At 42.5% G+C, this 15,121-nt stretch overlaps 1 protein-coding gene across 2 annotated transcripts in view; it reads left to right on the top strand.

The window, feature by feature from the left end:
* The first annotated feature begins 235 nt into the window (after nucleotides 1-235).
* LOC108928027 (chromodomain Y-like protein) overlaps nucleotides 236-15,121 on the top strand; it is a 28,606-nt gene continuing 13,720 nt past the window's right edge. For both annotated transcript variants that reach the window (XM_018741772.2, XM_018741770.2), the window contains exon 1: nucleotides 236-568. In XM_018741772.2, coding sequence (XP_018597288.1) covers nucleotides 545-568 — 24 coding nt within the window. In that variant the 5' untranslated portion in view covers nucleotides 236-544. The remainder of the gene's footprint in view (nucleotides 569-15,121) is intronic.

Raw genomic sequence — 15,121 nt, 5'->3', positions numbered from 1 at the left:
GCTGATCACGTGACTCCCAAACGCGACGCGAACAGGCAGGACGATGCTTTCAAAGGCTGCAGTCAACGTCGACATCTGTAAAATAAAAGTGTGTGACGCGGGACACGACACGGCGAACCAAGTCCCCCGAAGCGGCAGTACGGATGGACCACCGACCCCCTTCCCTCCCCTCCCCATGTAGCCCTCTCCTCCTCGTCCTATCGGGGCTCGGGGCTCGATTAGCACTGCCTGGGCTGAGGAGTCCGAGTCGCGCGACACCGCGTCCAGCGCGCAGCTGCGACTGCGCACGACCACAGTTGTGTTTTAGAGTAACCGAGCGGCGAAACGGACCGCGAGCACCACGGAGCGCGTCACCGGGGCGGTACGGCTACGGGTACGGCTTGACGGCTACGGGAGGAGGAGGAGGAGACGGGGGAGGAGCGGGGAAGCGAGCGGAGCCAGCTGGCTTGACTGGAGGGGGGGAAAGGAAAGGCCATAGATACAGCAACAACTGGACGAAAAAGTGAGTGGAGGCGCATCAGAGGTCGGCGGAAGAGCCCGCAGGATGGCCTCGGAGGAGCTCTACGAGGTACCGCGGCGCACCGCCCGCTCATAGCCGCGTTGCTCCGCAACGGCGCCGCACGCTTTGTTCGCTAGTTTTTCTATTCTAACGTTTGTCCCGTGTGAAAGGAAGTCGTTTGCAAAGTAATAAAGTGGCTCGGTGCAGCAGAGTGAGTGTGGAGCCCTGCGGAGGCGACGAGGCGAGCTGTGGGAGCGCGCGGGCGCGAGCCGCTCCCGCCCGAGGCTGCCTGGCTGGTCTGGACACAGTCGGTGGCCGGTACTCCGGCCCCGCTTCTTGTTCTTCGGTTCGCTGCTGGCGGGTCGAGTCGACGAGTGTGTGCCGCACCACTGCACAGTGCACTGGGACTCGCTGTCAGGAGCAGCATCGGCTACATGTCACCTATCCCGCCCGGCTTCTGACCTGACCTGTGGCTCTGTGCTGTCGCCTCGCGCCATGCCATGCAGCTCGTTTTTCACCTCGACTCGTCCTCGCGCAGATCCGTGTCGCCTGTTGCGATAGGCGCCGTTGTTGGGTTGTTTTTCCACCCGATATCCTTTTTTTTCTGGTGTCGCCCGTCGTAACTAACAGAGATCCGTTTCACCGTATTTCTTATCGTCTTTCATGATAGAAGTGTGTTTTTGACCTTATTTTGGATATGATATCGCCTTGTCGCGATAAGGGTTTCTTGTTTTTTATTGTTCTTTAATATCATATCGTCTGTCGTGACAGAGGTGTGGAGTTTGACCTATTCTTGGATATTAACATCGTGTGTCACAGAAGAGGTGTTTTCATCTTATTTTGGATATTTCTAATTATATTATATCCCCTGTCGCGATATATTTTTGTTTTGAGAGTATATCTGTCGTGACAGAGGAGTGGGTTTTAATCTTTTTTGCGGATATTTCATCGTCTGTCGCACACACACAGTTGCTGTGTTTTTTTTTTTTCCCCCACATTATTCTTGAATATTATATATCATCTGTCGTGATAAAGGTGCGGGTTTTGACCGTATTCTCAGATATTACATCGTCTGCCACAGCAAATGTGTGTTTTCACCTCAGCCTGGGACATAACGAATCCCCGACCCTTGACAGCGCTGCGGTCCCATCAAACTCGCCACATATCGTATCACTTATCGCGATAGAGGCGTGGCTCTGATAGTGACGTTGCAATGATTGACATGGCCTGGGCCGAGGGCGCGAGGCAGGCGAAGAGCCACCCAAACTAAGGCCTCCCAAGAGCTTCCCGATGGGCAAGATGGGCTGATTCTCATATTTGACTGTATTCAAATGTAAATGTATTCAGGTAGCAGAAGGGTGAAGGTAACCTCTGGTCTAAGGTGTCCCTCGCATTAGCATTTGTACGTAAACGGTGCAGTTTGAAGCAGTAATCATGCAGCAATAAGACAGATATAAGTTACCAACCGTACTGATCGATGATGAGAGGCGATCACTAGTTGTCTGTGGTTGTATATTCAAAACATTTTATTTACATTCACACTTTTTCATTTTGCTGATGCTTTTCTTCAAAGTTACTTAGTTAAGGTGCTCGCACTACTTGATGAGGGGTGATTATGCCTGGTGTTTGCATATAGACCATAATCACACTGGAGTTGAGTAAAAAGTGGAAGTTACATATTTGCAGGTCAAAGTGCATCTTTATTGTATTGTGCACAGCTCCTCCTTTTAATTTCTTAATTTTCTTGCTGTAATTTAGTGTCAGATCTTAGAATAAGTGCAAGTTGTGTGCAGGTATTTATTTGCAAGACTGCATCTATTGCCTTTTTATTACAGTTTTTGAAGCAGCTCCTTAATGCTCTTACAACATCTGAAAAATCGTTTCCCCATAAGATGATCTCAGAGTGCAAGTTACAAGTGAGTAATACAGTTGTGAGGTGTGTGCACTGTTCATTGAAGTCAGAGCATCAGGCTGTTATGAAGATCGAGTTTTGAAGTACTTGTCAAGGAATTGGGTTTTGAGAGTGCGTGAAACTTGTACCACTGAGTCAGTGCCAGCTCTTACCTACCACATAAATACCTCCAAAACCTTATATCCTCCAGTTGAGTCCTTAAGGTTGAAAGCAACCATGTCAACCATGTGGTGCCTGGTCAACCTGCTCTTGTTGAACTTCAACTTTGTCAAGAATTACAGCCCTTTGAGGGAATTTTGTCTCTGCATGATGTGTCCAAAGTACGGTAACCTCAAACTCTTCATTTGTCACTCTTCCAATGCTTCCAGTGCGAATTTTCTCCTGATTTGATCCAAAATCCATCTCTTTGTTTTCCTGGCCATCCATGAAACTCCTGAGTGAGAATCTTTGCATTCTTAGTGCATGAGATAGTGTGTTGATGGTATAAATTCAAGTGACAAACCTAGCAGGGCCGTGTTAGTCCAAGGTTGGGAACCACAGTGTTCTTCTTCATGGACTCATCGGATGTTGTTATGTGGAGTCTTTCTAGCTGAACACTGCATTTTCTTGGCAGATTTTCATGGCTGGGATTGAGCTTAATATAGAATGATGTGAGAGCTGTTTCTAGATCTTTCTTGGAACAAACTTAGATGCCGTGTCTAGCAGAGTAGAGGAAAAACACCTTTTTTTTTTTTTTTTTTTTTTTCCCAGTTTTGTATAAATATTTTTGTCGAGACCAAGTCAGGAAGTGTGTTTAGGGATTCTGAAGAGAATAGACCTGGTTGAGGAGAACACTTGATGTAGTGAGCGTCCTTATTTTGTTTGAATTGCTCTTTTAGAAGACAATGAGTCATACTTTGTACACTGTTATGGTACTGGGAGGTGTTTCACAGCGTTAAGTCTGTCCAGCAGCAGAGCACTTGTGTATTTCTGAACCCTTTTGTTTTGTTTGTGTGAAAGTTTGAAATGAGTTTCTTTTTGTTTTAACCAAAGTTATGTATTGGCAGCAGAAGTTGATCTCCCTGCTGAAATCTTTTATCGTTCTCAGTGGGAACAGTAGAAACTCTTAAATGATCTACTGAGTGTGTTTAAAAAACATTCACCAAACCATAGAGGTGTCCAGGTAGCGAAATAAACCAGAAAAAATAACAAACACGACTCCATTTTTGCCATAAGTGGTAGTTTACTATACCATGTTTTGTGGTCAGAAGATGTTTTTAGCTCTCGTTTATTTCTGAATGCTGCACCTCTGTTTCTGCACCGTAGGAATTCTCTTCAGTCTTCCAGGACATTCATGTAAAAATAGATTAAAAACTGTTTAGGTCAGCAGGTAGCTTAATACTGAGTGAAGTGGTTCTGGAACCAACAGGTTGTTGGTCCAAGTCTCAGAAAAGACACTTTTTACTCCTTTTAATAAGAAACAGAATAAGTTTGTTTTTTTTTTTTCTTTTACACTGTCAATAACCACTTGTCCTTTGCAAGGTCAAGATGGTTCTATTCTAGAATCGATGCTCGATGTCGATGGTCCTATTCTAGAAGTACAGGGCGCAAGGCAGGGTACACTGGCAAGGACCGCGTTCCATCAGAGAGAGATGTCTCTCTCGCACACATGCACACACTCTGAAGGGCGATTTGGAGTCACCGGTTCACGTGAAATTTCACATGAAATTTTTTTTGATTGCGGGAGGAAACCAGAGCGTATGGAGAGAGAACTGACATAATGTGGCGAACGTGGACGGTCCAGACAGACTGAGCCAGATTCAAACCCACAGCCCAGGAGAAGTGAGGCACCTGCTCTACATTATGGAACAGGCCAAATGCAAAATGTACAAGGTAGTGTCTTATTTGTGTGTTACAACTTTATAACCCACAGTCAGAAACACATGAATTTTGGTCCTTTGAGCCATACACGAGAAAATCAGGTGCAAAACACTTTTTGTAAAACTGCCTTGATTTCTTTTTGGCATTGTGATCCAGCTCTTGTTGGCGATTGGCTAAGAGCTAAGCTAAGGTGAAACAGAAGCCAGCGACCCGGTGCGATGCCAGACCCCTCAAGCAGTTTTGGCAGAATAACAAGCCAGTTTGTACTTTCTTTACAGAAATTAATAAGATAAATGTTTCCTTTTTCCTGGCTACAGTGTAACATTTATATTTTATGAGTATAAAATATAAGTATAAGTTTATAAGTATTTTACTTATTACAGCTCACTGCATATGATTATAGGAACATAGGACATATTTGTTTTACCCTTCCCTTTGTCTTATGTTGCTGTCACCATGGCATCGACACCAGCAATTAAGTTTTCCGTTGATTTCTTGTGTACGTTATTTACCCACATCACACTAGTGAAGTTCTTAGTGGAAATGATTACATACTTCGCATGTGTCATGGTCAGCCCCTAAGACGCAAACTCTTCATGTTACATAAGACTCTGCGTTTGTCAAATTCACTCATCAAAGCACTCATAGGTGACTGACAGACGACTTCTGCGAATCACGTTGTCAACATTATTGATGAGTATTGGGAGTTACATAATTTGTGAGGCTTCCTGTTGTCTGAAACGTTGGTATACTTTCAGGGAAATCAATAGCTGGGAAACTCATCAGCAGTAACTGTAGCATCTGGTAGTAATCAAACAAATAAGAATTTTCAAGTAAATAGTGGCCAATACATTAAAAGTAAGATTTTATGAAGTAAAAGTGTCAGTAGCTGTTGACCCTCCCTGCTATTCACTGTCGAACCAAAATGTTTCTCCACACCAGACGTTTGGCAGTGTTTGCAGTAGTTCTTTCCCAGGAATCTTAGTCGGGGTTTGTTTGTTGACCATCCAACCCTCTGGTATGACTGCAAGCCTGGGGGTGGGGAGCTTTCTACATGGTGCAAGAGAGGAAGATGTGTGGATGTGAAAGATGGTTTCGGAGTTCTAATGGAAGGCCTGCAATGTTCTTTCCCAACCGGAGTGGGCTCCTACACCATTTTGTTCTTCTCCAAATAACACATGAGCCACTTGTTACATCACAATGACCTTCTGTGGAGGATTCAGTCATCGTTGTGCTTAGTCATGATGTTCCGAGTGCTCTTCAGCAGGACTTGAGTCTTTCACAGTTGGTTCTCTAACACTGTGTCATCAACTCTACATAAAAGCATTTCATTTTAAATGATTGTACTCAAGTTGTGTTTTTAGTGATTATTTTTAGTAACATTTTTGTGGGTTTTTTTTTTTTTTTTTTTTTAATCTGTGGTTTTGGCTGCTGCAGTTATAATTGCGTGAATTTTTGAATGTGTCTGCTATTCTATGAGGGAAATGTAATTGGGAATGGCAAATGTACTCATATTTATGAAAAATGTATACTTATGAAATCAGCATTAATGTTTCAAAGATGTTTGCATTATCAAGCCCCAAACGGGGGATAGATATTATGGAGCATATAGCTTTCACTGTTCATATTTTTAACAATATTTATATTTTTATTTCCATTTACATAAGACAGGTATGAAGAAACTTTGCACAAGTATGAATTTCTGTGTATGTTCATTCGGGCTAATTATCGGTTTTATTATAAAAATGATTTGTTCTAATACAGTGATAAGTTTAACAGCTTAAAGGTGAAAATGAACAAAGTTATGTAATTGATTTTTCATCTCGTAGTGATTCTGAGATGTATTTATGAAACTCATTAAAAACTGTAGAGCTTTGTCTTTAAGTGCTCCCCATTCCATCTGGGAAAAGTTATGTACATTGAAGAACAATGGAGGTCCGTGTAAGCGGGTGGTGGGTTGATACCCCTGTAGTAGGGGTTCCTCTGGGCTGCTTTCATAATACTCTTGGATTTAGAGCGTTACGTAATCGCTGGGGGCTTTGGATTCCACAAGCTGCCACTTTTAGCTAATCGTGTTACAGGTTTTTCAAGCCTGTTGCTCTCCGTGGTGCTGAAAGTGGTTGGGTTGGGATGTCAATTAATGGATGTTACCAAGTCTGCCATGTATTTCTTTTCAGTTTTGGTTTCTGAAGCATAAGAGTTCTGCAAAAACTGCAGAAACATGAAAAACACATTTCTTAAGGCTTTCTCTTTTTTTTTTTTCTTCTTTTTTTTTTTTTTACGGTTTCATTTCGGGTTGATTTGTGTGTTGGAGGTCTTTGAATTCCAAAAACGCAGAAGACAAAAGAGCAGAGAATAAAACTAAATTTCAGATTAGTTTTATATTAATCTGAATTTAGGTTAATACTGAACACACAATTTTGCTTTGAGTCAGAAACTACCATTTTTAGGGTTTTTTTTTTTTTATATTAATTTTTTTTTTTTTTTTTTGGGCAGTTTGTCCTCTGGCACCTGCTGACAGTTACGAAGCTGTGATCATCTCTCAGATTGAATTCTTAATAATGAAGCTGTCTGTTTTATCCTTTCATTCTCATTATTGATTCATTGCCTGCCTGGTAATTTCGTCCCTCTTCAATTAATGCAGGTGTAATATTCTGCTCGAGCTCATCTGAAGAGCTAATTAATGAATGTCCCCAAACACACCTGTGTTCACCCGCAAAACCACAGTTTGCAGCAGTTTCTCTGAGCTAGGGGTCTAAATTATTTCCCGTCTCAGTGACTTCTAAATTTGGAGGGACAGAGAGTGGAGGCAAAGTTATCACAACGTCTCCATGGGTTTACTTGTCATCAGCAAAACCGCAGCAGCTCCCCTCCCCCAACCCACTGGAGAGACATTCCATTCTTTTCACATCACGGATGAACGTCTCCTCCCAGCTGACCTTAAAGACCTCCTGTGGTCTTCAGTCACGGAGCTGGGTGCAAGCTCCTCATTAGCTCCCAACGCACAGTTTGCTCTGTGTCTCGGATGGGTTCGAGCAGGAGGACACTTGGCTCAAAACTGACCTTTTGGAGGTGAAACCCAATTATGGCATCTTTCAGGCTTATTTTTCTGCATGTCTCAAATGAGGTTTTAGGTTTAGAGATAAAGAGACATCCAAGTCAAAAAGTGAAATTAGCGCAGCATTTCAGCTTCTATGTCACCTACTCGGGCACAGAGAAACATGGTTTTTGTGGTATTTCTCTCCGTTTACATGATGATCCACTGCGCAGCTTTGGGCGGCGCACTTTCTAGTCTTTCTATTCAGTTTGGTTTTTCGTCGTGTGGAGTGTTTCGTTGTGACAAAACGATGAACCGGCTCAAGCTCGTTTTCCTGTACTCGGAGTTGATACCCGATTATGAATGTGTGAGGGCTTCATGACAGCGTCAAGAGTTCAAAAGCTGCATGACAATAATTGCTGTCATGCGAAAGTCAAAGGAAAATAAGCTGCCTTAATGATGTGTTTCAGCTGTGTGTGTCTGTTTTGTATTACACGGTGTAATCCGTGCATTTTCTCCGTCTCCCTGTGAAGACACTTAGGGCCAAGGATGTACCAGCCAGGTTGGTTGGTTGGTTAGTCAGTTAATTACCAGTGGCTTGTTTTTCATTTTTTACTTTTTTCCTGCTTTCTTGCCCCCTTTTTCAGTCCTGTGCTAGGCTGTGTAATCTAGACATAAAACATTTTTATTTGATTTTATGACATAAATATTCAGCTCCATTAGTTTTGATTTTTATTCCGTCTCTGGCATGCTTCATTATCTCATTGTGGGAGCTGAATTTTCAATATAAATAACCTTTTTCATCATATTAAATGATGCAACCCCACAATCAGTGAAATGGGGGCATAATGACAGAGAGGATTTTATTGAGCAGTGGTTTGTATTTCAGTGCATATTCATTTTTTTTTTTTTTACATGGATATAGATGAACATGAGAAATGAGACCTGTTAATATCCCAGATGAATTTTGAATGTGCATATTCCAAAGCTTTGTTTATTAAATTATTTTTGCATGTCATGTCACTGTGTTAATCTGCAGATTTTACAACTATGCACTCAGTGTAGTTTTGAACAATAATTGTGTGCTTATAACCTATTAGTACAACAAAATTTTGTGTAGCAGCCCTCAGAACAACTGCAGAAAAAAAGAACACTTTAAGTAAATAAGAATTAGATTGAAACTTTAAGTCCTTTCATGTAGCTTTTCTAATGGTAATGTAGCTTCAGCTACATAGGGGTTCAATCCATCCTTGACTGTGAACTGTAGCTATTGGACCACTGGGCTGTGCTTGGATTTGCCTTGAGGGTTATTTGCAGTTAGTAACTGTCATAACTCATTACCTTTCGGGACCACTTTCAATTAACTGTCTGTCTTGCTGACTTTGGTGTGACGGAGTAGTGGTGAGAGGACAGTAAAAATGGAGCAGATGTGCCACGTCGCCCCCCCGCTTGTTTAGCGTGATGAGAACCGTGCCGTTGTGGCAGATTACCGCAGGTTGGCATTTGCCTTGTCTAGAAGACAGTGCAGCCACCTGAACCTCTTGTCACATGTTGGCCCCTTTTAGCACAGCCGCGCCTTTATTTTCATACGGCTGCACGCCTGGCAGTATGTCAGATCGCGGAGGGAGCCAAAGGTTGTGTTTTATCCTGAAGAGCCCGCTCTTGGATAGACCTTGCTTTTCTTACACGGGTGACTGAGGAAACACTGTGTTCCACCACATTTAGTTTCCATTGGGGAAAATTCTCAGCTGAATTGAGTGAAGCTGTGAAATTTTGGCCAGTGTGAAAACTGCATCATTAAATCGTTGAAATAACTGAGTGGTCTATATATTACACTTCTCAATGGTATCTTTTAATATTCCACTATTTTTGATTCATGTAGGTTTTTTTTTTTTTTTAAAAAAATGTTTCTTTTACCATCGGCACTCACTCCTTCTGGGTTAGGGTTAGAGTTGGGTTTGAGTCTGACTCATGCTGCCTAGAGGTTGCATACCCTCCCCATGTTCCTGTTAGTTTCCTTCAGATACTCTAGATTCCTTCCATACCCCAAAGAGGTGTTTCTGATCAATAGATGACTCTAAAGTGCCGTTACTGTTGGCAAGTGTGTCAGTTTGTATGGGATTACTCTGGAGTGGACTGGTACCCATCTCACACACTGTGCCTCTATGATAGGCTCCACATCACTGCAACCCTGCATTGGGCAAGCAGTTAATGAAAGTGGATGGATTATCACATGTGTCCCTTAGCTACTCTCCTCTGGATCTCTCTGATGAATGTGGCCCTTTGTGAAAATGACCTGTAACATGGAACCCTCTTTTTATGTTTTTATCATGCTTTTATGTTTATAAACTACGTGTAGCAGTAATTCCCAATGAAGAATACATTTGGAGTGACTGCATTCTGACATGCAGAATGGTTTTCATTAGTGTTGTGCCGTAAGCTTGATGGCATCCTGGTGTCAAGGCTGAGCTGAAGAATTTGCTCTGTTCTCGTCGGGGTGTGGTGAGCCTGGCTTTGTTTCTCAGTCAAAACATACTGGTCGCTGCCTTGATCTGCAAACATGGCCTTGTGTTTGTGTAGGCCTGTAAACAAGGGGTGGTAGGCCTGCTTTTCCAGAGAAGACTAGCAGCTGTTTGCAGCAATGTACGTCTGTGACCTGTTGACACCTTCCGGTGTCTTTTTTTTTTTTTTTTTCCCCCTATGCTAAACACTCATTTTTTTTAAATCTCTTTCAAAATAATCTATTTTACATTGAACTCAAAAGTCAAACAGTCTTTCAGTAATATGAGTGTATGATATACTTCTTCAGGTAGCTTCTTTTAAGAGGGATTGTGCAATGGATGGTTCACTTCATCACTGCCCAGTAATTATTGTGTTCAGTGCTCTGTAATAATACAGCGTGATATTTGCTCTGGTGGAGTCTGCTGAATGTGTGCTCCAAACAGTCAGAGGACAGTGCTGAGAAAGGCGCGGGATCGCCACCGTCACTCATCAGATGGTGGAAAGCTGCAAGTGGAGAGTAAACAAGCCTGAAAATGACACATTTGTGCCCAGAGCTGACCCAGGCAGCACAGCTATGTGTGCAACTGCGTGCAGTATAAACACCACTGCAGGGTTTCATTCTGCTCTTGTGTAATAAAACAAGGCTCCATGTTCAGCTTAAAATAAATGTAAAAATGTACATGGTTAAACCGTTAACGTTAAGGTCAATCATTGTTTTGCTTAGCACGCGTTGTTCTCAAGTTGAATGCTCGGTGTGTTTCTAGTCGCAAAAATGCAGCCTGTGATTTTGAGCAATTTCCATTTACCCTGCAACCTGCTCCAACACCACTGACTTATGCAAAAAATAAATAACCTCAGGCACATCAAGTACCTTCGACTGTCCTCGGAGAAAAGAAACTGCAGTCTGTCCCTCACTGTAAGAAAATTGGACTGATGTTTGGCACAGTCAGCATGAAGAAAGGTAAGAACACATCCTGATGGTGATGGCCTTTAATATGTTGAATGCCTTTAATGCTACATTATTTTGAAGTCTGATTTCTATGTACAGTAACTTCTATAATGTTATGAATATAGAATATGCAGGTATCCCTTGATTTGCAAACTATCTATCTGAAATTTTGGTGTAACAGCTCTTGACTTTTGATACCCAGTGTTTGATTTACAAAACATATATTTATTTAGCAGATGCTTTTCTCAAAAGTGACTTCCAATGAACTCTAGTGTTATCTGCCCACACACCTTGTTTACCCAAGGTGACTTATACTGCTAGATACACTACTTACAATGGGTACCTGATCCATATATCAGTGGAACACACACTCTCACACTAGGGGTGAACTTGAACAGCATGTCTGGGCTGTGGGAGGAAACCCACGCAGACACGGGGAGAAGATGCAAACTCCACACAGACTGAGCAGGGATCGAACCCACATCCTCTCGCACCACCCAGCTGCCGTGAGACAGCAGCGCTACTCACTGTGCCACCGTGCTGCCCACATGAACAAAAAAAAAAAATCTGTAGAACATTTATTAAAATTGTCAAAGAAAAGTTGTGCAGTAATGTGCTATAATTGGCATGTTTACATCCAGATCTACCCATCTGCTAGGAATGTCAGAGTATTGCACCAAGAGTGGGCAGTGTATGACATTCCGTAGGAGTGTCTTTCGGCCATAGTGGATTTGTTATTTAATTGAATGATTGCAGAAAAGCAGAGAAATTAGTAGGGAAAGTGTAGCTAATAACTTTTGGGCTATTTATGCACATTTTGGCAACAGTGTGCAGTTTAACAAAGTTGTTCACGGTAAATGTGACGTGCTCACCGGATCCCTGATTGGTTTATTGCTCATCCTGTGGAGATCATTCTAAGTAAAAAGAAAAGTGGGAATCATCTTGGAGCAGTTAGTGTGTAAATGTGTTTTATATTATGCTTAAATTATGGGTTGATAGATATATATGTATATTACAGTGTTTCGATATTTTGGAAAATTTCTTTGGGGTTTTTCAGTGGGCTGGGAATGCATTATTTTTCTCCATTTAAAGTAATGGGAAATTTTGATATCAGCACTCTTGTCAGAAACTGATTTTTTTTTGTAAATTGAGGGATGCCCTGTACTGATACATCTGATACATTATACACAGTTATATTTTGATTTTTGGTTTTTTTCAAAGCGGGGGTATGTGGTGGCACAGTGGGTTTGGCCAGGTCCTGCTCTCTGCTGGGTCTGGGGTTCAAGCCCTGCTTGGGGTGCCTTGCGATGGACTGGCATCCCATCTTGGGTGAGGCCTCCCCCCCCCCCCCCATCCTTGTGCCCTGTGTTGCCGAGTTAGGCTCTGGTTCACCGTGACACCACTCAAGACAAGCGGTGTGTGTGAGTTTTTTTTCAATGTACTTTATAAGATCAACATACACCTTCTTTTCTAGCATTAGTCTTTCTGTTGCGACCTTTAAGAGCCTTTTGACTGGTTGGAAGCTTCTTTACTCTCTTATCTCTTTGGCAAACCATGTTTAACTGTCTTGAAGTAGATCATAATTAAAAACTAAATGCGAGCATGGTTGGTGCAAGTGTCAGTTTTGGAATGGGAATTATTCCCATATCACACTCTTGAAAGTTCATGTTACGTAAAATGCTCTCCTATCCTCATAGCAATATACATCTAAATTGTATAATTAAATCGCATTTTCCTTTTCTTCGTCTTCTGCTAATGGAAGACCTCAAGAAGCCTGTGGTGTAGGATGTTCTAAAGTGTGTCTCATAGGAGCAGTAAGTAGTTGTTAGTCTTCATCTTGCATTCATAAGATCATGGTTTGAATCCCACCCCCTGCACTGTTGCGGTTGTTGAAGGTGCTTATCTTGAATTGATAAGTATAAATTGCCAAGTTGTATATATGGGCACATAATTTTAATCACTTTGCGGAAATGTGCCAAGTAAACAATAATAGTAATAATATGATAATCATTTTTATAAATAAAATAAACCTTTATAAAAGTTTTGAGGATGTTGATACCTAAAGTGAAATGTGTGTGTATCAACTGTGTGTTCAGGTTGCTGTAGAGAGCGCTTTCATGGCCACTAGGCAGGAGAAATTAATGCATAAAGATTGCAGCCTTGTTTCAGCCGACAGTCCTCAGAGTGAATTTTACACTTAGCTTCTAAGAGAGTGTGAGGAACAAGCTGTGGGCAAGGTTTTCCGTGTTTCCAGGGAAAATCGGCGCTGTTAACTTGGCTCTTCCTCACCGCCTTGTGAGGGAAGTCTGGGGATTTGAGCCCTGAGAGGTGAGAACGCGCAGCCTTTTCGGATCGAGTGCCACGCCTGCAGCCTTGTGGTCTGCAGTGTAAGAGGAAGATCATGGCCCCTGCTCCACCAGGCCAGCTTCATGTGTCTGTCCTCCACAGCTCTGTGGCGCACGTCACAAAGACGGTCATAATCTGAGACACGGCTCCTCAGTGTCGTAACGAGAAAAGTAATGTCTGTCTTGTTTTCTTTTAAAAGGTTTGAGCTTTTAAATTTCCAAGTCTACTTCCTCAGACACGAGTTAAATAATGGAAACCGTTCACCCCCCAAGCTGCAGGCTGTGTCAAAGTGCGATGAAATGGTTGAATTTGTACTTGACATGGAAGCCAGTGTTTAGTCAATCCTAAAATAGCTTAACAACCCATATGCAAAAGTCATCGGAGCGAAAGTTTAATATAATCATACATGCAATTTTGAATGCTGATAACCCTAACCCTAATCCTATTCATCATATGAACCTTTAATACGAAGTATAGCTAGGGTGAGATGGTATAGATTTACCCAGAATTTGTGCGCAATTCTCTAAAAATTGTTTTCATGAATAAACCTGCTTTTTATTAATCTTGCTGCTCCTTTCCTTTCATTCTGACTGCTTTTTCGTACGTTAACAGGGCATCTGGAAGTGTAGTGGTTAAAGCTGTTGCCTTTGGACCCATAGGTCCCAGGTTCGAGCCTCACCTGCAGCTGCAGTCCCCTTGAGCAAGGTACTTACCCTAAATTTCTCCAGTTGAATTACCCAGATGTATAAATGGGTAAATAATTGTAAGTTGCTTTGGAGAAAAGCATCAGCTAAATTAATAAATGTAAATGTTTATTATACATATGTTCCCTCATGATAAAGTAGGCCTGTTGATTTTGAAGAACTAGTCACCGGAGGCCTGAGTGCAGGGAGGACACATGTTCTCATGTCCTTACCCCTGAGGGGGATGGGGCAGGTGGTATGGGGTCCATGCTGTTCCTGGCAATCTCCTCAGCGACCTCCATCACCAGGGATTGCAGCTGTCCCTGTTCCCAGGCTGACTTTGATAAGTAACTGTTGAGCTTAGGAAGCCTGTATACTGTATGCTGTCATTCCAAGGACCAACCAGTCAAGGGCTGAATCTCAAAAGAAGATCTCAGATTGTTCAGGATGAAGTCGCCCCTTCGGCTGAGCTCTCGCCCTCGTGTTGAGACTCGATGCTGACGACGGTAAAGACTGTCGTAAAGGAGTTATTGACTGCCAGTGACGCAGTAACATGTTTTCACATGTTCATCCAACGAAACGAGTGAATTGTGACCCTCCCAAAGCTCCACAGAGACCTTCTCAGTCTGTGTCCACACTCAAGGCTCCAAAGATCATTTTCAGTTTGTTTTTTTAATTATGTGGGATTTAAATACAGAACAGCTTCGTCTTTTTTTTTATACAGCAGAACTGGTGCAATCTGGGATTAGTTCTGTTCGATGAAGCATAGGCAGGACTGTCTGTTGGCACCGAAGCTCGCAGTCTTCAGGATGCAAGCCCATGTCCTTAGCCACCATCATGCTCTTAGTTTGTCCCCCCAAGTTCTTCTTGTTCCGAACCAAGTATTTAACCTGCTCAGACTTTGGGTGGATTAAATAAATGAACCCATAACAATCATGTGCTTAGAGCTCATAATTCTGACTGGTTTAAGCACATTCTGTATTATGGTGCTTAATTTGGCTGTAAAATGAACCCAGAAGTTTTGGTCTGAATCAATTGCAGAAAATGAATTTGGCAGCCTTTGCGACATAAGGTTTGTGAAGTCCTTCAAGAGTAGAGAGCCTGTTCATTAATAGTGCTGCTGTTTGAGGCAACGGGTCATGTGTGTGAGGTTGGGGGGGGTGCATGAAAAGACGGTGGTGTGGAGGAAGACCTGTGATTCTGCAAAAAAGGAGAAGGCACTGCAGCGGAAAAGCTGTGAAAGCTTAGAACTTGGCTCTGTTACAAGCACCCCAACCCTCCAAAATCGAGCAAAGGCTTCGCTGCCCCCTGCCGACATGGAGACGCGCAATTG

The sequence above is a fragment of the Scleropages formosus genome, chromosome 7 (genome assembly GCF_900964775.1).
Source record: "Scleropages formosus chromosome 7, fSclFor1.1, whole genome shotgun sequence".
NCBI classification, from domain to species: Eukaryota; Metazoa; Chordata; class Actinopteri; order Osteoglossiformes; family Osteoglossidae; genus Scleropages; species Scleropages formosus.
Note: the sequence above shows the minus strand (reverse complement) of the source record. Positions and strands in the feature narration are given on the sequence as shown.